This window comes from Eschrichtius robustus, chromosome 19, assembly GCF_028021215.1.
Source record: "Eschrichtius robustus isolate mEscRob2 chromosome 19, mEscRob2.pri, whole genome shotgun sequence".
NCBI classification, from domain to species: Eukaryota; Metazoa; Chordata; class Mammalia; order Artiodactyla; family Eschrichtiidae; genus Eschrichtius; species Eschrichtius robustus.
Window position 1 is genome coordinate 16,207,144 of NC_090842.1, and position 25,770 is coordinate 16,232,913.

At 47.5% G+C, this 25,770-nt stretch overlaps 1 protein-coding gene and 1 long non-coding RNA gene across 4 annotated transcripts in view; one reads left to right on the forward strand and one right to left on the reverse strand.

Moving 5' to 3' along the window:
- The first annotated feature begins 3,171 nt into the window (after positions 1-3,171).
- On the forward strand, positions 3,172-9,850 carry LOC137752786 (uncharacterized). The gene is made up of 4 exons (XR_011071287.1): positions 3,172-3,329; positions 5,367-5,554; positions 5,873-6,069; positions 9,743-9,850. It is a non-coding gene; the product is annotated as an uncharacterized lncRNA (long non-coding RNA).
- The window catches only part of ZFHX3 (zinc finger homeobox 3), a 277,898-nt gene continuing 257,424 nt past the window's right edge, over positions 5,297-25,770 (reverse strand). For all 3 annotated transcript variants that reach the window (XM_068527603.1, XM_068527602.1, XM_068527604.1), the window contains 3 exons: positions 17,782-17,884; positions 11,075-16,498; positions 5,297-7,004 (listed from right to left, as the gene is read on the reverse strand). In XM_068527603.1, the coding sequence (XP_068383704.1) occupies positions 5,368-7,004; positions 11,075-16,498; positions 17,782-17,884 (7,164 nt within the window). In that variant the 3' untranslated portion in view covers positions 5,297-5,367. The remainder of the gene's footprint in view (positions 7,005-11,074; positions 16,499-17,781; positions 17,885-25,770) is intronic.

A 25,770-nucleotide genomic window follows, 5' to 3' on the forward strand; every position in this document is an offset into this window, starting at 1 on the left:
AGAGCAGGGTTTCATTAGGGACAGTGATATACTACTTGTTTGGCATAGAGGTTCCAGCTACCAGTGAGGGAACCAGCTTTTCCTTTCTGAGCTCTAGTAATGCCTGTACCAGTTGTAGAATTCTTTGAAATGTTGAGTTAATAGGGTCACTGCTGCTTCTTGAATGCCTGCTGCAGGAACTAAGAAAAAAGACTTGGTGGACAATGGCCGTCTAAGCCAATAGAAGAGGGTTTCAGAGCTCAACTCCTGGGGTAGAAAAGACCCCTGTTGGCTGAGGGCAGATGCTGCAGACCTCGCAAGAACACAGCTAGCTTGCAGTGCCATCCAGGCCTACTGCTAGAGTTGTGTAAATTATTTATGGGCTTTGGCTATAAATTAGAGATGAATGGAAGGCCTTTGGGCCTGATCTTGAATGTACTCCTATTAATGAATGTCATGCATTTTCTGCTGTAAGGGAGGGTTTTTGATAAGAGGACCAAGTTTCCTCTTGTATATAGGAATTACTAATGCTATTACTGTTTTGAAGACTGTTCTTATCTCAAATTCTGCTCTAACAGGGGTTTAAAAAATCCTTTGCTAGGAAAGGTAAATGTAGTCAATCATCCATTTAATTCAGCTCACCTTTCATATCCTTCCATCATAAACATTGGATCTAATTCCCATTTCAGAGAAGTTAAACTTACCTCTTTCCTCCTCATCAGCAAAACTTCCTTGCTTGTGGTTGTCCCAGGTATCTAAAATTCTCATATAAACATTTGAATTAAAAGTAGAAATGCTATTAGGGCTCTTTGGGGCCAAACATCATCCAAGCTCTCAGGCTTACCCTTCTCAAAGAAATAAGCTAGTCAGCACCATCACCAAAACTTCCTGCACTTTCATGAGTGCCAGGAGATACAAGGACACTTAGAATTACCAAAGAGCTTGTGTACCTCAGAATAAGTGTCCCTGGCCACACAACCTCAGGATACTGTTCAGACTTACACCTTGCCAGCCATCAACCTCTTTCTCACACATGCACAAACTCTGGTGACAGACAAGAACTTTTGCTCATATTTTTTTTAATGTATCACAATGAGCAGGAAACATACTTGATGAAATATTTTCAAAGGAGTATATTCAATTACCATCTACAATCAACTTAACTATGACAACAAAGTTTTTGTGACAAATTTTTTCAGTTTGAAAGTTCCATGTGGTTCTGTTAGTCTCCATGTATTTTGGTACAGTTCGAGATCAGCATTGTTACAGTAACAAAAAAGCTAACAAGACTACATTATAGAAAAACACCAAGAACATCATTTTTGGTTTCACTTGCTCTATTTTTTTTTTGTTTTTTTTTTTTTTTGTTGTTTTTTTGTTTTTTTGTACATTGCAAAGGCTGTTCATATACCTCTTCACCTCAGGGTCACGTTCATGTATGCTTCCTTTCCTACCCAAACTTGCCCCCCTCCCCTCCGAAGAAAGTAAACAAACAAACAAACTAGTCAAAGCTTTGTTTCACAGTGGGCAGTATCTCAGCGCCAACAAACAACCAACTCAATTTATGCTTCAATTTAAAATGTTTTAACTTAATTTATTATTTAAAAAAAAAATATGTCCATGAACATCAAGTGCACTGGCTTGGGTCTCTGCCTCTCTCTCCTGCAACTTCCTGCCATGCCTGATAAACTCAGGTTTAAACACGTGCTGTCTGTGTTACCTTATTTTCAATTGTGTAAAACTTTGGCCACATTCATCTCTTTAAATAGCTTTTAATTAAAAATAAAACTTCCTAGACTTAAACTTTTCCGTGTGTGTGTGTGCATGCATGTGTAGGTGTGTGTTATGTGTTTCCTTCTTAAGTTTCTTTTTGGAGGATGGAGGAAATAACTCCCATTCTGTGGGCCCATTTGGTGCTATGACTGAATGGTGTCTGGCACCAACCCACACTGGAGATTCAGAAAAAAAAACAACCAACCAAAAATATGAAGTATCAGTGGAGGTGAAGAACTAATTCAAAAAGTGATTTGAGATATCCTATTCAGCTGTGGACTATGCAGCAGACGGGGGTAAATTCTCCGAGCGGGACCGATCTAAACAGTTGAGCATTGTAGTGAATTCATGCTTTGTAAATGATACTGGTCACAGCCATGGTGGATGCCAGCCCACAGACATCTAACTAGCTCGTGTTTGACCTCTAAGCTTCACCATCACCGACTGCTTTGCTACTTCTAGGTTAATGCTGAGAAGAATTTTTTTTTTGAATGAACGTATATGTGGGCGGTATACTTGTAGAGGAAAGCATTAAGTGTGCAACCCACTCCAGGTTGAAACACTCACATAACCCCACTGAGGAACAGTGGTGGGTAGAAGCATGCTTAGTCAGTCTACCCAACCACCTTGCTATTGCCGAACACACCCACAGGTCGAGGCATGGCATAACAAAAACACTGACAGTCACTCTGCCTCACAGAGGGAGGATGGCATGGTAGCTCAAAAAAAAAAAAAAAGAAGGGAAAAAAGAAAAAAAACTTTGGGGAGGGGTGGCAAAATTACAAGGAAATGAACTTGAGGGGGGGAGGGAAAGGGATAGAAATTGCACTATTACCAAACAGTTACCATTTTTAAAAACAAAGTTTTCAGAAAAGACCTAGCAGAATTTGACAGGTAAAACTAGTGTTAAATTGTTAATTGATATCACATAGAGAACCAAAAACAAACAATTTTTTTCTATATGATACAGACACAGAGTAACATACAACAGTTAAATGGCAAAAAAATATATATATATATTTCATAGAGTTACAAACAAGATAAAATAATGGAAAACAAAAAACTGTACAACTTCAAAATTTAAAAATGTTCATCTCAAACACAGGGAGAAATACAAGAATTCTTGTTAAAAGAAATAGCTTGTTAAAACAGCAAATGTTTTGCGTACTTGTTTTTTGACACCTTATGCTACGACTGGATACTGGTATGAATAGTTAGATGGTATTCTTTAGTATTTCTACTTAAAAAAAAAAAAACAATTAAAAAAGGAATTTGCACTGTGCATCAGTCAGCCTAGTTAGAAATATATACAACAGTTCAGGATCTACTCTTTCATTAAACTGAAAACAAATTCATAAAAATAAAATAGTCCCGGCTAAAAAAGAAAAAGAGAAAAAAAAGAAATTCATTTTCAGATCTTGGAATGCTCCAGTCTTTTTGCAAAGTCGATGAGTGGCTTCAGCACTGGGGAAGAAGCCCGAAAGGTGACCAGATGGAACCTGCATTCACAGTCTTCAAAGTTCCCTTTTGAAACATAAGGAAGAGAATGAAGGGGAGAAGGATTTCACACTTCCGGGGTAAGGGGAGATTTTTTTCTGTTGATGTTTGGTTATGAAGGTGAAACAGCAAAGCATCTATTTGTCTCCAAAATCTATGTTATAGCAGCACAAAGGTTTCCTTTCAAAGTTCAGACCGCTTTTTTAGATGAGAAAGGGTGTATGTTGCGTTGTGTTGTGTGTTACAGGAATACGGATATTAACATAAACACAAGTGCCTCACACACAGTTCCTTTTTTGCTCTCTGTACGTACATTGCTATCTGCTTCTTTGTTGGCTGCGCTCTGGATCACTCGCTGCTCAGACTGCCTAACACAAGGACAAAACTTTGAAGTAAAAAGGTGTGTCTTTTGGTATATGGAATTGTCTTTAACAGCTGCCTCTCTGCTTGCAGAAGAAGCACATAACAACCTGGGAATCTTCTGTTTTACTCTTTTATTAAACTAAGTCTTGTTTATTTAAATCAGAAACAAATTCTCAAGTAACAAGAACCCTTTCCCTTTTTTCTGCCTCAGCAGTGAAAGGGTGTGTCTTTGGATTTTATTTAAAGCATGAAATTTCTTTTTCTGAGAGAGGAAAGAAAACAAAACAAAAACACAGAAACCAAACCCCTAACCAAAAACTTTTATAGAAGAGAAAAGCACACAGCCCAATTACACAAACCGAAACAAATGCTTTAGTTTAGGAAAAGAATATTTGAAGCATCTACCAAACAAGGAGGGGGAAAAAAAGGGTGAAAAGAAAAACCAAAGGAAGGATAAATAAAAAATAAATGTACAAGGCTAACAGACATAGGTAACTAGAATTATATGCCTTTAAAAAGTTTCAACTCCCCAACCAAAAATAATCTGTGAGGATCCTAATGACCCCTAGAACCCTTTGAAATTCTTTCTTTAGTTTTATAAAATAATTCTGCAGCTACCCTCTAAGAAACGAAGGCAGCTACCTTAAGTGGGAGATTATAGGGTGGGAGGAGGAAAGAGAAAGTGGAATTAAGGGACAAAGGGGGAGAAAAGCTTAGGTGAATCAACGGATTGCAATCTATCTGCTAGGAATGAACAAGACAACATCAAATGAGGAGCTGTCAGCTGGACCATACAAAAAGCTAAATGTACACAAAAGGTTTTTTTTTTTTTTCCTTTTAAATCTACCATACTGCTTCAGTTCATTTCCAATGCAACAATCTACTCAACACCAAAAATGGTCATATCTATCATAAATACAGAAAGTCAGTTTTTAAAACTTATTTTTTTAAGCTACAAGTCCTCAACACTCTGTGTGGGGTTTTTTTTTTTTTTTTTTCTGAAAGTGGGAGTGCTTAACTTTTCCCCTTGAAATTGGATTCAGCAGAAAAGCTATCCTTAAAATCCCCAGAAAGCTAAAGCAGTTCACATTGTTTTTCTCAAATACTTTCTGCCCGTTTTTAAATTAACAAAACAAAAAATCTTTTCTGGAACGAAAACAAAAACCAAAAAAAAAAAAACAAAAAAAAAAAAACCCAAAAAATAATATATATAAAACAATGATTCTGAAAACAGAACAAAGTGTGAGCCATTGACCTGAGAATAAAAAGACATTACATTTCTTTTTTTCTTTTAGCAAGCCATTGGTATCTGAATGCTAAGATAGCAAGAAATTTAAAACTGTAACAAGGTGGACTGCTTTCCCATACAGTGCATGCCGGGCTCCTCTGTGCTATCAACGTGGGGCATTTAGTGAAAAGGGGCAAATATACAAGGGGTTTAAGCTCCAAAGACATAGGGAGGCCCTGTGGACTTCTGTTTCCCAGACCAATAGTACCTTCAAAAGGACACAATGTAACAGGGTTAAGTTTTTTCTTTTTTTTTTAATATTAGAAAAGAAAAGACAAGAATGTAAAATCACCGGCATAGATAGGTATATGGGAAAACAACCCACGCTTTTTCTTTTTTTTCCTTTTTTTTTTTTTTTTTTTTTTTTGGTTAGAAGCTTTGGAATTGCAGTTAGTCTATTTTTGAAATTGGTTTGTTATTAATTTTTTTATTTAAATTCATTTGTTTGTATTGTTCATCTTCAAAGCTTACAATCTGAAGGTGTCCGTTCCTACACTGGTCAGACCACTGTCCTTGGGGCAGCTGGGGTCTTTGGGACCCTCCACCGGGCTCGCCGGTCCGTCGGACTTTTGGCTGAGATCCGTGTCAGACTCCTCCGAATAGTCGTCTGTTGGCATCGAGGGCTGAACCCCTGAGGTGCTGCATGAACTTGAGGTAACCGTTGAAGATGAGGAGAGAGGAGGAAAAGAAGGGGGCTTCGCGGCCGAAGCCCGGGAGACCACTTGCGGCCAAGACTTCCTGGAGGCGTGGGGGGAAGCGGAGGACGAGGAGGGGGCGGCGGCCGACAGGGGAGGGGGGCTGTCGTTTGAGTGAGCGGCAGACTGCGAGGTAGATGCGGTGCTAGGATCGGGGAAGCAGGCAGAGTGAGGTAATAAACTAGGGTGCTCTTTGGCGTTTCTTGCTGCTCTCGTGATTGTTCTGTGTTTGTGCAAGGCCGACTCGAGATGTTGACTCAGAGCTTCCTCCCCACAGAGCGCGCTCTCGCACGCCAGGCAGTGGTACGAGCCGCCGCCGCTGCCGCTGCCGCTGCCGCCGCCGCCCGTGGGGACGTGAAGCACCATCTCTTGCAGGTTCACCACAGACTGGCCGAAGAAGCAGAGGGACTTCAGGTGGCTCCTCGCCGCCTCCTCGTCACTGAAGCCCGCCTGGCACTTGCGGCAGACCAACTTGTACTGCACCTTTGGAACAATGAAGGGGTCGTAGAGGGAGTCCGCACTTTTGCTTTCTGCTTCTGGCTCTTCGGGGGGTTTCGGCAGGAGGGGGGACACCTCACGGGGTGCGTTTTTCTGCTCTTCTGGTCTGGGGGATTCTTTGGCAGGGTCTTTGTCTGGGGAAGCAGCCCCCTGGGGGACTGGGGTTTGGCTTGCTTTGGGCTGCTGCACTTTTTGCTGCTGCAGCTGCCGCTGCTGCTGCTGCTGGATGGCCTCCTGCAGACTCTGCTGGTATTGCTGGTACTGCTGCAGTAGGGAGCCCGGGGACAGCCCCATCAGGGCCTGCGACAGCGCAGGGCTGTAGGGGAACAGGCCTTCCATGCCGTACATAGGCTGCAGGTACCCGCTCTGCAGGGCGCCGGGGATCTGGGGGGCGTAATAAGGAGAGAAGCCTGGTACAAAGTAAGGGAGGAACTGGCTCGTGAGCAACGCTGTGGGGTCCGAAGTCAAGGCTGCCTGCAGGGCCTGCAGCTGCGCAGGGTCCACTGCATACTCCACGGCGGGCAGCGGTGCTGAGATCGTGGCTGTGGCCGCCGTGGGGGCCTCTCCTTTCTCCTTCTTGGGGACGGGCAGGGGTTCCCCTTTCCCTTTGTGTGCCTTTTCCTTCTCCTTTCCCTTCTCACCGTCTCTGTCCTTGCGTGGCTGTTGCTGCTGCTGCGGCGGGAGCTGCGGCGCGGGTGGCGGCTGGGCTGCTGGCGGCGGCGGCGGCTGCGCCTGCGGCGGCTGCGGTTGGGGGCTTGGCAGAGGGGCCGTCGCCGTGGGGGCCTGTGCTGGGGTGGGGGAGCTCAGCGACGCTGAGGGCGGTTTATTTGGTAATCCAGACGTGGGGAGGCCGGGGGAAGGAACTGTTGTGCTGGGCAGACCCATCAAGTTCGGTTTAGGAGACGTTAAAGCTGAAAGGAATGGAGACAGAGAAATCACGTGTCACTCTGGGGTGCTGAGGCTGGTGCCCAAGATGTTTCACCTGTGTCACTGGCACAGGGTCTAAGAGCTCAAGGTTTGAACTTGGAGGATCCTGTTGATCCAACGGCTTTCCCGCCAGGCCCAGGTTGGATAGCCGGTATTCTAATCCGGGCCCAGCCCTGGGTCAGCTCCCATACCTCCCATACCAGCTAAACAACTTCCAACACCTTCCTGCCCAACGTGCCACACCCATCCCACTCGGTCATGTTTTCTCTGCTGCGCTCCCAGCTGCCATTCACTCTGCCCAAGGCAATTAGTCTGGAGGCCCCCAGACTAGCTGCTGCCAGCCGGGACCCATCTGAACCAATGGCCTTCATCAAAAGCCCCACAGAGATAGTACGGTCAAGAGGCCCCACCAGAAGCTGTCTGGAGAAGAGAGCGAAAGCAAGAAACCCGGCCAGGCACCAAGACCACCTGAACAAACACAACAGGCTCTACACATGTGCCTCTCTGACCTCCACTGCTGCAGGTGAATGGATGTGTGAGGAGGGCACAGAGAGGAGGAGCAATGGGAAGAAATGAAAACAATCCATTCAAGGTCAACAGTGGCACTGCTTTGGCTCAGCTGATCTGCTTTAACAAATCTGCTGAAAAATGTAACCACCTAGGAATAGGGTTCTGGAGTCCACCGGAAAAATGAGCATTTTCTTCTCCTGCCCCTATTTGAATGACATACAGGAGGATTAGGACTGCAGATGCTCGAGAGAGCAGCCACAGGAAAAGGAGAAAAGCAATGTCAAAGTGCTGGCACCAGCAATTCCTAAGACATCACAGCCTACCCCAGGCACCACTGCTTGTGGGTGGCAGACCATGTCACCAGGCGCACGCAGGGCACAGCCCCATCCTCAGTCACACTCAGGCCTAATCTACCACTACCTGTAAAGCCTTCACCCAGTCCCAGAGCCTAACCTCCTCCCTGACCCATAACTATCTCCTGGGTTGAATCTTTTGTTTCAGGGTGATGGAGGGCTGCTGCTGGTTCATGAAGACTAACAAGGTGGCGGTGAAGGACAGCACTGACCACATCCAAGACCCTAGACGGTACGCATCCCTTCTCTTCAGAGGACACCAAAATGTAAAATCAGAAATCCCACAGCCCCTCACTACTTTATCTGGACCACCTTCGGCAAGAAAGCTGGGGTGGGGTTCCAAACAAGTCACTGTCTTCATGAGAAAAAACACTCTGAAGCCCAAGCCACGTGAAGACAATGTTGATTTCTGGCTCCAGTGGTGCGGTATTCCCTGGGCTATCACACTGCATTAAAAAACCCTCAGATTTTGGGTGAAGAGAACAAGGTTGCCTCAAGTTGCCAGTCCCAGAAAAAACAGGCATTAACTTTTGGATAGCCAAGTAGGATGCTTCCCTCAGCATCACATAACATCATTAATTTACTTACTCTTCCAAAATGGCAGAAAGGGACCACTGAAATTAAGTCATCCGATTTCCTGAATGCACTTAAGGGACTGAAATCGGAGGAGAAGATGTGTGTGACTTAGAAAAACTCAGTAAAGGCTTGTTGGTTAAAGTGGCACAAAGCAGATTATGAATTCCAACTTGGGACACGGCTTCGTCTATTTCTAGGCAACAGGCTTGCTCCAAGTTTTAGGTTGGAGCTGTAGCCAGAGCCAAATGATCAGTGGGGCAGAGAAGGAACCGCCTATTGATCTCCCCATCCCTCTGGCATCAGGCTTCCAGAGAAGAACTGACTTTCCCTATCTTGAACTGACAGTGCACAAAAGAGATTCAGTTTTAAGAAACATGTACTGAACCTCTGCTATTTACCAGGCTCTGCACTAGCCATGTGAGAGAAAGTAGCTCAATACATTCTCACAATAATTCTGTGGCTTTGGTTTTCTCATCCGTAAGATCAGAACCAAACAAGCCACTTCATCCCCCTGAGGCTGAGTCACGTACTCCTGGAGTCGGACTGACGAGGTATGGACCGTGGCTGACACACATCGCCGTGTGATATGGGGCCTATTAGTTGACTGCTTGGAACCTCAGCTTTCCACGGTAGATGGATGTAGGGATTAAATGGAAGCTCATATGGACAGAGCTTACCATTGGGCCTGACATATTAAACACAAGTTCTTTCCTTCCTAATTCCAGATGCAGTGCTCCTGGGAGCTGTGGTACAGTCAGACGGTGGTAACTGGGGCGTGCCTGGCTGCCTTGAATGATTAAGAGCATATCTATCCTCCTACCTGGAGTCCACTCTAAGTGGTCAGAACCTGAGTAGCACTAAACATATACCTGTTGACTGACTGGCTCATACTGGGTGCTGTGGAAGGAGTACAGAGCACTGGGAGCCCAGAGGCCTTCAAGGGAGTAATAGCACCGGGAGCCCGGCTCCTACCCTAGCTTGTTGAATGGTCTTGACCTCTCTGGGCCTCAGTTTTCTCATCTGTAAAACAAGGGGAATAGACCAGACATTTTGATTCTAATATTTTCACATTATTATGAAATGTTGTTGGGCCTTCCCAAGCCCCTCTTCCAAGGGTCCCGGGCTGCAAGGGAAGCTCAGTGCCCAGCCACCTTCCATAGTCGCTTTCTTGGCTTACGTCTAGCTGACTTTTACCATCATTCTGTGACATTACTTGCCAACACATGTAAGCAACGACTTCTAAATCTTAATGCTTTCTTTTCTTGTTCTTCTCTTTGGTTAAGAAACTGGGATCTGGAATGTGGTAGCCCCTCACGTTCTGTAAAACACTGCCAAAATTATAAAACTTGGATTTAACTCAACCAGAAACCAGGGCTGCTCTGGGAAGCAGCAGAACCACTTCAACCCCTGGGAACAGGGCCATGTTTTGAAGGTAAGGAGGCACTCTGAGGGGCTCTCCTTTGGTGAATGTGTACTGGTCAACACAGGCTGTGGAGGGACCCCGCTAACTTGTGCCTCAGTCTCACAGGATCCTGGAGGTGAAAGTCCAATTTAGGGAAGACAGCTGGATTCAGAGAAGACGGGTGAGGCCAGAGGAGGAGGAACAAGAGAGGTACACAGCAGGAAGGACCGCGGCACTCCCTACGGAGTGGAAAAAATAACTACCAGGTACGTGACTCTGAATTAGAAAGGGAAACGGGCAGAAGAAAACGAAGGTGTGTAATTACCATTAACATTTTTGTCTGTCTAGAGGACTATATAACATGTCATAATTCAGAACCACAGTGCCCAATACGAGTTCCTGGTCAGTGCATTCCAGTACAAAGGCAGTCTAATTAGAAACCAGGGACTACTTCCCTGACAGTCCAGGGGTTAGGACTCCGTGCTTCCACTGCAGGGGGCACAGGTTCGATCCCTGGTCGGAGGACTGAAATCCCACATGCCGCGTGGTGCAGCCCAAAATCAACCAACCAACAAACAAAAAACACTAACATAACACTCTATTTCTGACTGGAAGAGAACCCCAGGGGTAAGGCTGTACCGTATGAGAGCGTCTTCCTGGTAGCATCTCCCCTGCCAGAGCACGTCTCTGAAAAAGGAGGTGGGACCACAGAGGAAGGCAAAGAGTTGATTTAAATTCTCTTGAACCAATTTCCAGAAGGCACAATCCAGGATTAGCTAGACATTCAAATGTTTTATATTTTCAACAGACATCGAGATGGGATCTGCATTTCCACAAGGACTGAATGGAAGGGTCTATAATGGAAACTGCTGTCTTGAAAATACCCCAGGATCTAGTACGCCAGAACCCTGAAGTTCATGCCTATAACACACACCCTGGTGGTGTTACTGAACACCAGGCACGAGAATGGTTTCAGGAGCCTGTTCCGACCACAAGGTCCCCATCCTTGAACAGGCAAGTCAAAGAGTCACGTACACCATAGCTCTAGGGAGACTCAGTGGAAGGGACCTGAGGTTTTACACTGCCGTTAGAGAACTAGAAAAGGGAAGCTTCCTATCAGGCCAACGCTCGGAGGTTTTGTGTGGTAGCCATAGAACAAGCGCTAATTGGGCGGCTATTTAATACCGGGAGAGTCACCAAGAGCAGAACCCACCTGTGTTGGATGGAGTAAAGCCGGGCAAGGAGGGGCTGTTGAGGCCGGGGAGCAACACGGGCGGAATGCCCTGGATGGCCGGATATGCTGTCGGAAGGTTGAGAGCCTGAAGAGGGGCGTTGTCAAACATCCCTTGCTGCTGCGCTGCCAGTCCGAGGACCTCATTGGCCTTTTTGATCCGGTCCAACTCTTGTTGAGCCATCAGCTGACGTACAGTGGCTGGGTCAAAGTATTCTTTCTCCTTGTCCAACTGGCTTCCAATGGTGTCTTTAACTTTGGAGATATGCTGTTGGGAAAAGATATGGTCACGTACAGACAGCCGAGCGCTGTACTTGATGCCACACAAAGTGCACTCTGTTTTGGGTCCCTCGTAACTTGTTTGGTTTATACCAAAATGCTTGGCCATGCTTAACTTGGACTTCTTTTCTTTTGCCCGGGCATTCTGGAACCAGACCTGAACCACTCTCTTTGGCAGTCCAATGTCATTGCCCAGGACTTCACACTCTAGCATGGTGGGTGTCCTGTAGTCATTAAAGCATGACTTGAGGACCTTCAGCTGCAGATTGGTCATCTGAGTGCGAAAACGTTTCTGCCCGGGCCTATCCCCACTGTCTCCAGATTTGCCTGCTGACCCACTTGCACCAGGGCTTGGGGAGCAGGGGTCTGCAAGGCTCGAGGTTTCACTGTAGTCCACTGTACCTTCATTGTCATATTCCTTGCTGTAAAAGCTCGGGGCTGGGCTGACCAGACCGGATGACAACCGATCTTCATACTCGGACATTGCCATCATGGCCGCTTTGGTCAACCCTTCACTGGGCGCGGAAGAGGATTTGGTTTCAGTTGCTATTCCCGTCGCACTGTCGTTATCCGCATTGCCCTCGTCTCCAGTAGTGGTATCTGTGATCGCTGTGTTGACTGAGGAACAGTCGTCGTTGTCCAGCTTAGTTTGGTCAAAGTTTAGATTAACTGAGGACATGGAAGGGCTTTCAAAGTCTTCAATCCCTTCCACCTTGATGGAAGAAGGGCTAAGAAGAGTCCTAGGAGACAACTCCATGGTTTTGCTCACAGGTGAGAGGGGAACACCTTGGCCATCGCTACTGCTTGGGGGTAGGTGGGAAAAGCTAGTTCCATCAAAAATATCTCCTTTCATCTGGAGTCCCCCATCGCAGTCTAAGAGCATCGCAGACAGAGTTAGGTTGTAGCCAGCTCTCTTGGCTTCATGCCAATGACGGGACCGGATATGAGCCTCCAGGGCAGTCTTGGCTTTGAAGAGCGCTCTGCAAAAAGGGCATCTCCTGTGGGCCTGGGCTGGGCCCACAGCCCTGAACTGTCCTTTCCGTTCCCGGGCTCGGGTGTTCTGAAACCAGACTTGTACCACGCGTTTCTTCAAACCCACCTCATGCGCAATGTGATCCAACATCTTTCGAGTTGGATTGGAGTCCAAGAGATACTTTTGGTAGAGAATTTCTAGCTGTTCTGGTGTAATAGTTGTCCTCAAACGCTTGTCTCTCTGAGGTTCTTCTCCTCCCGTCCCACTGTCATTCTCTCCAGGGCTGGCACTGGCCTTTTCCTCCAGCTTCCTCTTCAGAGTGTTCATCGTGGAGGTGGGAGTTGAAGGGGAAGTGGCCGAGCTTGCCGGAATCTGAGGTATGGCCCCAGAGAGCAGCTGGCTTGCCAGCAGTGGGTTACTAGGGTCAAACAGCATGAAAGGCATATCCAGGGACCTGTCCAGAAACTGGGGGTGGAGGAACTGGTTCTGCGCGCTCAGGAAGTGAAGCTGCTGGTGCTCCTGCCAGTGCTCAAACGACGGAAACGCCAGCTTGCACTGCTCGCACTGGTAGGGGATTAGCTGAGGAGGTAGGCTGGCCAGCTGCTGAGGAGTTGACGTGTGGAGGGGCTTCAGGGGCAGGTGGGAGAGCTGGGAGGGACTGGGGCTCGACTGGGGTAAGGGGCACTGAGGGGGCGGCGCTTGCGGAGGAGGCTGGGGCAACGGAGCGGGGGACGTCAGCTGCGGGAGCTTTTGCTGGGCTGCATTTGTCTTCTGCTCGGGCTGCTCTTGCAGCTGCAGCTCTGCCTTTGGTTGTCCTTGCTTTTCTTGGGTCTGGTTTGGCTGGGCACTGGGAGGTTCAGCCTGCTTTGGTTTCTCATCACTCGCCTCTGGTTTTGAACTGAAGGTGGCCAGTTCGTCAGCCTCTGATGTAAGCTGCAAGAAAGCAGCGGAAGCTGTATTGGCCGTTGGTGCTGGGGTGCTGTAAGCCTGGGAGGGCATCGGGGTGCTGCACGAGGAGCTGGTGGGCGTCAGGATTTCCATGGCGTCCATGGAATCCTCGTTTTGGCTGTCATCCTGCCCCTCCTCATCCTCATCCTTGTAACACAGCTTCTTCTGGTGCTTGATGAGATCAAAGATGCGCTGAAACACCAGGCTACATTTTTTGCACTGGTAGTTCAAGTTGCTCGTTCGAATATACCTATCATTTGTAAGTTCCCGCCGCTCTCCGTCTTTGCCCTCTCCCTGATTCTCGTAATTTTTCCTGGCCTTCTGTCGGGCGTTTTGAAACCAGACCACTATGACTCGGGTTGGAAGGTTCAGTAAATTAGAGAGTTGCTCAAATTCATCGTCCTTGGGGTAAGCATTGGCATCAAAGAAGTCCTGCAGGACCCTCAGCTGGTAGTCAGTAAATCTTGTTCTTGAAGACCTCTTGCTCCCCCAGTACTCCTGCTTCTGAGGTTCTGGCGAAGGGGGCCGCGAGTCGATCTTGAGCTCCTCCAGGCTGGTGATGGGAGGGTTGCTGAAGTTGTAAGGGGAGTCCTTGTTACGCTGCCGCTCTTTGAAGAGAGTGTTTCTGAACCAGTGCTTGATCACTTTCTGGGGCAACCCGGACTTGTCTGCCATCTCTTTGATCTGCTCTTCACTGGGGGAGTTGTTAATGTCAAAATATTGCCGCAGGACTCGGAGCTGGTCATCCGTGATCCTGGTGCGAGGCCTCTTATTCTGCTGCTGGAGCAGACTTGGATTGAGCTGATGCTGGTAGAGCTGGGCCAGGTCCGCAGGCAGAGGCTCCACAGGTCCAAGCTGAGGGGGCAGCTGGGCCGGCAAGGTCTGCAGCGGCATCGTCTGCATCATCAGTGGCGAGAAGATGGGCAGCTCCATGGGCATGGAGAGCTGGGTGAGCGGCACGGACGGCTGGGCCGGCGCAATCGTGGGCGAGGTGATGGGTGGCGCTGACACGGGGATGGCTGGTGTGGAGGCCGGCTGGGGCGGCGCTGCCGGAAGCGGGGGTGGCGGCGGGGGCGGCGGCGGCGGCTCGGGGGTCTGAGGCCTCAAGGGGTACAGCTTGTCGTAGTGCTCTCGGTACTGTCTGGCAAACCTCTCCAGCTGTTTAAAGGGAAAGTAGTTCTGGTGAACATGCTCTTGATGACTCTTTAAAATCAAGATGTTCGAGAACAGCTTGCCACAGGAGTCGCACTCGAGCTTTTCCGGATTCTCCCCCTGCTCGGTCTTCCCGTTCTTCTTCTGTACCTTCTGCTTGTTCTCGTTGTACTGAATGACCAGCTCAAAGCCAAAGTTCTCCAGCAAGGCCTTGGTGGCGTTCCCTCTGGCGTCCGAGGCGATGCGTGGAGGGAGCATGGAAGGCTCACAACTACCCCCTGGGGCCAATTCTTTCTTCTCTTTGGCCTTCAAGGCATCTGGCAGTGATTCCTTTGGTCCCGAGTTGCCCTCTCCCCCCTCGGCACCGTCCCTCTCTCTCTGGCTTTCTTTTTCCTTTTCTTTGATGACCAACTTGTTTTTCTTCTCGATGTGCTGGCTGGGCTGTAGGAGGGCAGAGTGACTCTGGGGCAGAGAGAGCTGGCTCTGCTGCTGCTGCTGCTGCTGCTGCAGGACCTGCTGATGGCCCTGCTGCGGGACTTGCACCTGCGCCTTCAGCTCTTCCAGCAAGCCTGGGCCCGCCCCCGTCAGCGCCAGCGCCCCGCCCGTCACCGGCAGGCTCACCTCGGGGCTGAGCTGGAACTCGGCGCTGGGGATGTAGAAGGGGAAGAGGAGCTGCTGCTGCTGCTGCAGCTGCAGCAGGGTCTCCGTGGCCATGGGGAAGTGAGGAAGGAGGGTGGGGCTAAACAGCTGGGACTGGATCAGGGCCGCCTGCTGCTGCAGCTCCTGCTGCAGGTGAGCTTGAACTTGGGCCTGGGCCTGGGCCAGGGTCTGTGCTTGCTGCTGCTGCTGCTGCTGCTGCTGCCTGGATGTGATCATATCTGCCAGCTTCTTCCGATTGGCTTCCTTGGGCTCTGAAGGGGAAGCGGTGTTGGCACCGCTGGGATTCCCCAGGGGCGGCATTCCTCCGCTTTCAGTGGGCACTTGGCTCAGTAAGCTGGCGCTTGGAGCAATGCCAGCACTGCTTGGGTTGGTGGTGGTAAAGGTGTTACTGGTGCTCACAGGACTTGGGGCGGAGGAGCTCAGGGAGACGCTGCTGCTGTTCGCGGTGCCATTGCTGCTGCCACTTGCAGCCTCCAGCTTGGCTGCCCGGGCCTTGGTTTGATGCAACACAGACCTCATATGGATCTCCAGCGTGGAGCTCTGGCTATAGGCCACGTTACAAGTGTTACACTTGAAAGGTTTGTTGTCAGGGCTGCTGGTGGGTTCTGGCTGACCAGCTGCCGATTCCTGAAGGGCTCTCTTCAACTTATGCAGGTGGGAGACAGAATTGTAGTGCACTAGCAGGATGTTCTTCTGAGTGAAAGATTCCTTGCAGACGGTACACTTGTAAGGGCGAGAAGGGTCTAGAAATTTTTCCATGGTGAAGTTGGGGCCTTTTCTGAAAGGTAGAGCTCTCTTTGGCTCTGAACCCGAGTCTTCTTGTACCGACCCAGAGTCACTGCCCGTCGGGCTCTGTTTATCCTCCAAGTCACTCTCTTCTTCCTTGTCTTCCTCAACGATTATAGTATGGTCCTCGGCCAGGGTGGGGTCTCCCATTGCCAGGAGGTCTCCATTGGCCAGAAGGCCACCATAAAGCTGTTGGATGTCGGCCTCACTCAACTCCAGGTGGCTCGTCTCGAGGTGTTTTTTCAGAGCCTGGAAAGTTCGGAAACTGCGCTGACAGAGACAGCACATGGTGGCAGCTCTGATCACGTGGTACTGAGAGTGGAGCTGCAGCTTTTCCACGGTCTTGAAAGCCAGGCTGCACTGGTTGCAGCGGTACTTGTACACGTGGCGATCCGACACGGGCAGCTGAGGCCTCTTGGCGTGGACCTCACTGAAGTGCGCCTGGAGAGTGGCGGAAGTTTTGAAAACCTGGTTGCACCCCTTCTTCCAGCACAGGAAGCCTGAATCGTCTCTCACAGAGCCTGGGTCAGCAGGAGAGGGTTTCACATCGCCACTGTGTTCTGTGCCGGCAGAGGGCACGATGTTCTTTCCCAGATCATCTGAGGTTTCTGGAAAAAAAAAAAAAAATCAAGCCCAATGATAAAGAAGGCTTAGAGCTGTCTCCCCAGCAAGGCCTCATGAACACAGAGTCTCATGATGATGAGGGAAATACCCAGCCAACCTGCAGACACACACTCTCCACAGAGCCCCACACCGCTGAGAGCACGTGTTATATAAGCAGGTGCACAGGAATAGAGAAGAAGAAAAGGAAATACAAAAAGCCTCAACTGCTAGTAGGCCTATACCATAGCACAAATCTGTCTTTTAAACAATATTCATTTCAACTTCTCGAGAACTGGCTTGAAGGGATACCCCCTTTACATGGATCTGAATTATGGAATATGTGAATTAATGCTGTCCTAAGCTGTGGGGAATTTGCAAGAACCGCTATCCACTGTAATATAAGAAATTTGGGGACATGTATATATTTTTAGGCATTAAATAATTTCTTGTTATTACGTGACTTTTGACTGTCCTCTCTATTCAATAAGCAAAGAACATTCAAGTGGCCAATTATGAAAACACATTAAAACTTTTTTCTACAGTGAGATCATCACACCCATAAATATTCTGACCCTTTTTTGGGTCAGCTGTACACTGCCTAATATGGAAAAATCACAAGGGAGACACGGTGGGGCAGCAGTGTGGTGTAACTCTTCCCAACTTAAACCTTAGCTGCTGACAAGGTGTCAAGAGATGTAGGAGAGACTCATAAACAGAGGTCTAAGGCCCCGCCCAGCTAGGACCCACCGCGGGGCACCAGCAGCATCTATGCCTACAACAGTGTTCTTTCCAAATGCACCTCTCCGCTGCCCCCCATAAGGCACTCCTGGAAGTCTCAGAGAAGAGCTCTGTGCACAGATAGATAGCACCTAGAAAGACAACTAATCCAGTGCCCTGAGATCACCCATGTGCTCCACAGGTCCCTAATAATTAAGTCCTCGGAGAGGGAGTATTTGATGGCTTAGGGTGATAAGTCATGGGTCTACTGGCTGACTCTCTGGTTAGTCACTTCCTGGCTGTATAGGCTAAGGGGACACGTGTCCACCAAAACCCCACTGGTTCTCACCTGGTTTTTTTCTCACTTCAAACCATACGAAGTGTGTACACAAATACATGCCAAGAACCCGAGTATCAAGTAGCTGACAACGGTGCCCCTCATCCCTTGCAAAGTTACGTTCAGCTTTTAGGAGTATCGTAAAGAATTCTTGGCACTCTTGCTCCATGAAAATTTTGGCCCCAGGTTTCATTTTGTTTACTCTTCTCAGGGGTCAAGAATAATGACACTAACCAGGCTGCTTTCCTGCCTCCTCCAAACTGGAGTTCCCGTCCCGATCTGGAACAGCCGCTGGGAGGAACAGGCTGCTGGGCATCGCCATCTCGGGGGTAGTCACCTGAAGAGCAAGCGGTAGAGAAGCGAGGAGAGTCAAAGGGCGAGGAAAGAGACACAAAATAGGGAAATGTGTTAAAATTATTTAATAAGCAAAATTAGCCTTCACCAGTGTAAAGCTGGAGGTGTCACTTTTCATAGCTCACTGAAGATTCATGTTTATTAGACAAAGCTCACATCCGTCAAAAGCGCTTCTACGGTTACATTCTGGACATAATTAGCAGTGCACACTTGAAGAATCATCTTATTATTAATATTTTTCCTTTATGCAGAATTTTGACTTTGATCACTGACAATGTTTTGTCATGGGCTGTGAAACTTCTTGTGCAACCAATTAGGTAGATAAGTTGAAAGGCCCACCTTAAGCTGCTGAAAACATAATAAGGGCCCTAATTAAATCATACCTAGTAAAGTACACTGTAATCTTGAAGCAGGGAGCATTGTAGTACTGTTTTCAGAATGTATTCAGGCAAGAGGAGGAGGGGAATAAGAGCGAAGGAAAGGGTGAGAAGAAGAGAAGGGAACAAAGGGAAGGCTAAGGACACGCAGACACACTGGCAGGTTCTCCAGGAAACAACATTTTGTAACCCTTTACAAGCTGAGATCAAGTGCAGATGAGCATTTCTTATGACTCACTTCAGTCGGGATTTCTCCTGGGGTCTTTGCCTGAGGTACACAGCATCAGAGGGGACTTCTGGCCAGTGTCCCAGCCACAGAGGGTGCCCCGCACCCTACATTCTACAACAGGGCAGCCCCACCCTGGCCACGGCTGTTGTTTCCCAATACAGCGACTCCAGAATTAGCCTGGGTCAAAAGAGCTACAATTTAAGGTCAGATCTTTCGGCATTTATTTCTCCAGGCTTTCCTGCCATCTGGCCACAAGCTTGTCCAAACAAGTTATCATTTGCCCTCCATTAACGTGATAGGGGGCCCTCAATATCCAACGTAAGGCTAAAAGGTTCTTCATTTAAGAAGAAGCAATATCCCTTTGCCTACTATAGGATGGGAACGTAGTTGGCGATGATATTCCCAAATGAATTAGAAATCGTTCCCTGTTTGATGACAGCCTGAGAAGTAAACTGACCCTGAGGTTACAGGAACAGAAACTTACAGTCACCACTAACCTTTCTACATGGCGCCCAGCCCCACCTGGAGGCATTACTTTCCCATCGAACACAACTATTGAGATAGTATCTTCACTTGCTGTTACAAAGATTGGAACACCTAGATTACTGTTCAAAATTTAAAATATTTAAAATAAATGACTATTAATTTTTAATGGTTTGAGGATCCTGGCCTTGCTCAAAATCACTGCTGACATGTTCACTAGAATCATCCGTGGTAGGTTCCACTCCTAGAGGAAACTCAGACAGCTGTCCCCATAAATCCAAAAAGGTAACTCCTCAATACATTTCAGGGTATTAGGATAATCTCAGCAACCCGGATGCCCGTAGGTGCAAAAATTAAGCAACAGGCACTACGGAGAAGGGCTCTGAGAAACGCTGCGTTTACGAAGAGCAGGTGCATGGCAGGTGAATGTGACACAGAATCCCTGCTCTCACAGACATCTGCACCCTCACACAAAGCTCGCCAGCAGCTGCTTACGGCTAGCTGTGGATGAATCGTTAGGAATGGAGCGGAGATTGCCAAACTCATTCCGTCTATTTTCTTTTTAATAGAAAGCATTTCTGACCAGTGTGGTTGGGGAGTCCAGCGGGAATCCAAGAAGTGAAAGGTCACCGATTAATTTACAGTCCTCGACCGAGGGGGAGCACGAGGTTGGGGGCAAGAGGGGGAGAAAGGGAAAGGAAAAAAGACTCCCCCCACACCTCCTTTCTCGGCTGTAGCTGCGGGATCAGTCCTTTCCTGGGATCTTTAGGAATTATGAAAAATGAATCATGAGAAGTGGAAAAAAAAAAAAAAGCCCTACAGAGTAAAAAAGAATAAAATTATCTAACACCTCAGCTGCACATCATTATAGAAAACTGTGGGCTTTTTATACACATTACAGTAAGGCAGACATCCCCTCTAACAGACTCAGTACGATGGATCAGTAATTGTTTGCATACACTTTAATTAGAAAAACTCAGATGGCTATGAATAATAATGGAAAAGAGAGACTTTTGCACTTGAAAGGTTGAAGTCAATCAAGTGTGAATGACGGCAAAAAAGAAAGAAAAAAAAAAAGACACCAATTCATCAGCCCTCTGTTGTCTCGCCGCGACTTTAATCATAATTCCTGATTGGGATTCAAGAAGGCAGTAAGCAGCGGTTCTTTGTCTGCCTTCACCTTCCATCAATTAACTCTCCCCAAAATATAATCATCAACCTCACATGCTCCTCTGCATCTTAATCTGGGCCTCCAAACCTGTAAGTCTTGCCTCATACGTGTTTACATAATTACTTCTACCTACCTGCATCTTCTCATCTATAGTGTACCCAACCTCTCCTCTCCCTGAAAACAAACAAAAAAGGTTTGGTATATAAAATCTTAATGGGCAAGAAATTCCCAAAAGGCAAAGAAGAAGACCCCTAAAGAGGATCCTAAGGATCTAGAAATTCTGGTGGGGTCTGTCTGCGCATGGGTCTGAACAGAGAGGTTGCGATGGAAGCCTCTTGGCTGTGCAGGACGCTGGAGGGCCCCACGTCAGCTCTCGGACGCTAATGTTCCCGTGTCTGTGTCCACTCCTCCCTCTCCTACCAGCTTCTCAAGCTCATCACTCAAAGTTACCACGCTTTTTTGTAAAGAGCCAAAAATACGGTCCTGCCAATGGCTCACTGAGGAATTCTGCTCACGGAAGAAAATGAGAGTTGGCCAAAGGCTGAGTTCCTTCAATACTTGCCTTGGCACTCCTTGTTTCCCACTCATATCTGGCTGCCACACAGTGTGGAAGGTTGAGTCTATCCCAGCCAGCCTCTGATGGACGGCTGAAAGTCCGTGGGAAAGGCAGTCGCTCAACAGTGCTGGGCAGAGTTCTGTAAAGACCTTCCCTTTCACTAGGAGCGTCAGAGCATGCCAGTGTGTAAGAGGACAAAACCTGGCCACAGCGTCATAACCAAGCCACCGCAAACGTGCCCAAACCACAGAGACCCTCGGAGGACTAGATGCTGCCAGCAGCTCCCCTGCACAGACAGCGTACGCGGCATTACACATTCACTCTCTCTGCCCCAGCCCTCCCATCCACAGACTCAAAAGCCAAACAAAAAGTTTGAGGTTTGGCCAGACAATAGTACACAATCAGTCTAAACACCTATACTTCCTACACTGACATCCATGTAGATTGATTCTTCCAATAATCTTACACCCATAAACACTGAGTATGTTAGGTTACATTCCCCCATACTCTACTCATTAATGTATAGAGGGGACCTCAGACTATTAAAACAGACTTTTAACCAAAAGTCAAAGTTTTTCTGGTAAGAAAATTCAATTGCTTAGCGCCATTACTTCCTCAGAATGTGAGCCTCTCAAGATCGGTGGCCGTGACCACGCAAAGCAGCTCCGTGGTGATGATCTGGATACCACATGTGCTCCTCTCAGCCCTCTGAGCCAAGTCAAGCATGCAGAGTTGACGGGAACGTAGGAAGAAAATATCATCTGAACAGGCGCAGTACCTTCCTAACAAGTAAACAAGTCTCACATATAACTAGAGAAATGTGGAGTTCTGCTCTGATGCTGAAAATCTTCAAGTTCAAGCAATTCACACATATGACGATAGAAACAGAAGAGCTCCACACTGGTACTAAGAATCTTGACGCTTAAGCCATTCCAAAACAACTTAGTTGATGAGAAGGAAGGGCCTCAAATGACTCTGCTCATCCGTTCATTTGACCGTCATTCACTAAACTTTGTACAAGGTCCCCGTGCTGCACGCTTGTGAGACAGAGCAAGACCGGGTCCCTGTGTCCAAGAAGCTCCCGTCCAGAATAACTACCCTTCTAGAGATCATAAACTCATTAGAAAATCTGATGAAAGTTGCAGGCTCCTAGAGAAAATACTTTTAAAACAAACTACTGTAGATAATTTCAGGAAATCACAGGCTCCCTCGAGGGAAATTCCTGGATTCAAGTTAATTGCCCTTGAACTACTAGGAAAGGTGACGTGGGTTTGTAAATACCTAGTTCCTACCTCCTGTTCAGTTCACCATTATTTTGGATTATGACTTAACTAACGCCTTTCAAGTTTCTATGAGGTGAGTGGGCCTGAAAGCCCCAAGGACACACCTTATAAAACCCAGAGTCTTAGATGTGGGTCTGGTCCCCACTGTGACATCTGGGAGGGGCCACGGATGTTGACTCTTTTTCGACAGAAGAAGCTGGAATTATAAGGAGCCCTCCCCACTCCCTGCTTTCTCTGGGTCATGGATATGAAATGGCCAAATACCACAACTTGAGCAGCCAAGGGGTATATACACTTCGCTAAATTCTTAACGGGACTGTTCATGCAAATTGACCTCTCAAGGCCACCCTGTCTGAGGTTAGATCAATGCAACCAACAAGTTCCACATGCTGGAAAGCAAAGGTATTTTCTTAGAGCAAGTACTGAACTTGGTTTCTCTGAGACCCTCATCCCCACAGCCTTGGCACTGCTCGCCTGAGCAGAGCTTCTTTCTGAAAGACTCTCTATTCCAAGTGAAAGTATAGATTTGCCAAAACCTAGACTCCCAAGGAGACTCAAATCCTTCATATTTCAGTAAAAAAAAAATAGAATGAAGAACCTCAGATGGAGGGAAAGAAAGAGGGACAGCCTCAGACACAGGCCTTCCTGGCACAGACCTGGCCAGTCTCTACACCTTGTGAATGAGGCACTGGTCCTGTTTCAAAAAACTGAAGCATGGAGTTAAAAGCCAACCGCTTCCAGAACTGAGCGGTCTAGCTAGTGGGGGATCCAAAGTCGACGGCGCCAGGGAGGGTCTGGCTGCTCACTTCCTCCCCTGACCTCGATGGCTGCCAGCTGGTCTCTGCACATCTGCAGCCAGCAAGCCCAGCAACTCACGGCAGCAGAGAGAGCTGCAGAGGTTTCTCCCTCCTTTCCTTTACTACCTTCCAAATGTGCCAGGCTGGGCGCTGGACCACGGAGTCTAGAGGGCTGTTTCTCTCTTTGTCTTGTCTCCCTTCTAAAACGTCTTCTATGTCGTTGTCTATCTTTTTTTGTTTTTCTTAAACCTAAAACCCAAGAGGAAGAACTGTAGGGCCATATTAACAATTCATATGGGCCAGAAACAAATGCAGCCCTGAACCAGATTTTAAAATCTAAGAATGAGAAAGACTGAAAAAGGAGGTAGGTGGGAGAACAGGAAACATATGAACAGTTCACACACACATACACACACAGTGAGTGAGAGAGAAAAAAGAGCTGAGAAGGGGACTGAATTGGAGAGAAAAGCTTCATTAGACTCGGAGAGGCAAGCAGCGGCAGTATACCAAGGTCACTTTTAATTTAGACCATCTAATTGGCAAACAGGCTCCAAATGGCTATCATCTCACAGGGCTTGGAATTAATGAAGCCCGATTATTTTCATTACCTTCCTCTGAGATGGAGACAAAGTGAGAGCTGGTACCCAAGTGGGTGCCATAGCCTCAGGGCCGCTGGCCACCCGAGAGCCCCCAGTGCAGGGGGGCCAAGCAGCCAGCCTGATCTGGAGACTCGGATGCACAGGCACACGACGAGCAGAGATAGATGCTGACCGAAGACATCACAGGAGACAGACAGCTGGGGCGGGCTGGGGGTGGAGGGGACCTGCAGGCAGTGCAGGTCCAGGAGCAGCCAAGGGGAATCCGTGCATGTACAAAACGCACAGAATAAGTAAGGACTACCAGAGGGCGTGAAGACGAAGGGCTAGAGAAAAAGGTGTTCCTGGGCTGCTCCAGAGCCAACCCCCCTTTCTCTGCCATGAGGTCATACTTTGTTAAGTGATTGGGGAACAAAGACAGTTCCCCGGTATTAATGCTCCGGGATCCCAGTGGTGTGTCCTGCCACTCAGAAGGGCAGTGATCAATCAGAATAATTTAAGGCTACTGATATGCATTGTAGGTGGTCTCTCCCATTCTCATTTAGGGGCCAGAAACCTGTCCCCTATGCCCTCAACCCTCCTCCCCTAAAACCGTGAAAAAAAGGAGGGCACAAGCAGCAGCTCCCATATCCCCACCACCAATTTGGAATCTCGGACTTCTCTGTAAATAGGTGAGAATTCTCTATGGAACTGACACTGGGGGCGGGTCGCTCAGTTGGGTCTGGAGGGGCACCTGTCTCACCGCCTTAAGCTTTATAGATTTCCGTCTTACGTATGACGTGTGTTAAAGACACCCTTTGGAGCTCTGTTTCCAATAGGCCAAGCAGAATGAAGTGGTATGGGTGCAGTTTCCATAGCGGAGGGCCAGAGCTGCAATTGTTCCCAGTGGAGAGTATTTTTCAAGCCCCTTCATCGGTAAAAAGAAGGGGGCCCATGGAAGACACAGATATGAGATGCAGAGCATAAGCAAGCAGCTGTTACCATAGCAACAGACATATTAGACACTGCAGGTTCCTGAAAGCTGTCTGATAAGGTATTATTAAATGAAGCCTCCTCAAAACACTCTCCATTTACAACTGAACGGAAAGACATTGTATAGAAAGTAATCTATTTCCATTTATCAGGGTGGAATTTGCTTTTAGAGAGACTGAAACCCAATTCAAGCCAGATCCTGGGACCTTGGACCCAGACAGCAAAAAGTATTTACCAGAATTTATAGCTTTAGATACCTTGGACATACCCCATGTCTGCCAGGAGTTGTCTGTTTGGTGGATTTTGCCGGGCTTTCCTAGTTTGCAGCCAAAGGCAGTGAACTCAGTCAAACGATCTGGCAAGGAAGAAGATTCATTCCTCTCACTGCCATTCATCCTAGCCACTCAAGGATAAAGCAGACATAACTTTCTCCTCTTGGAGGATGAATGACTGAACACTGACCATTCCTTAATGATATGGTTTAGGAAATGGAGCTCTGATTTGAGGGGCATTTCTCAGAGTTTCCTGCTCTAGTTGGCCAGGAACAAACAGATATATCGTCAGAAAAGCCTAACCAATACTTTCCCTTGGCCAATTTTCTAATAAAATTGCTGTAAAATATCCTCCAGGGGCATGATTCTAACCACAGGTTCATTATAAACACTTAGTTGTAAAACAATTGCAAATTTCATATTAACACCAAACTTTTCAGAGGAAGGACAATGGCAACTATTTAATTTGTCAGGGTAGAGACCAAGATCAGCAGTCCAGTCCTCAAATAGGATGCTGGGTTCACCCCCATGGTATGGCCGCAAACTCCCCTCTAACCCTGGTTGCTCATCTTTTCCTGCTGATTCTGCTAAAGGATCGAGATGGAATTGCTTCATTTAGCTCAATGCAAACCATCCTCATGACTTGAGAAACCAATTCAATACTGACAGCCATGCAGTAACTACATCTTCTCATGCAAAGATAGGGTACCAAATCATCCTTATATACGCCTCTAAATCAAGTGTAAAACCCTTATGATTACATTTCCCACAACTTTCAACTTTATTTCTGAATCCATTAACTTTCTCTTGTTGCTAGCAAATGAACTTCCTATAGTCAGCACATTGCCCACAGTTTGCACGTTTTTTTCAGAAATATTTAGAAAACATCTCCATTGTCTGCTATGGGCAAATGAGGTAGGTACACAGGGGTTCCTGTACAAGGTGCCAAGCACAGCCCCTTTAGGGAGCGTGTTTCTCCTACATAATTATGTTCTTAGGGAGTCTTCTCAAATAGGGTTTATGAACCTGTTTCCATGGATGGATTTTAGGGTATCCTTATGCTCTCTGGCACTGTACACACAATTTTGTACGTGGAGAATATCTGAAAGAGTTCTTAATAGTAGTTGTCAAAC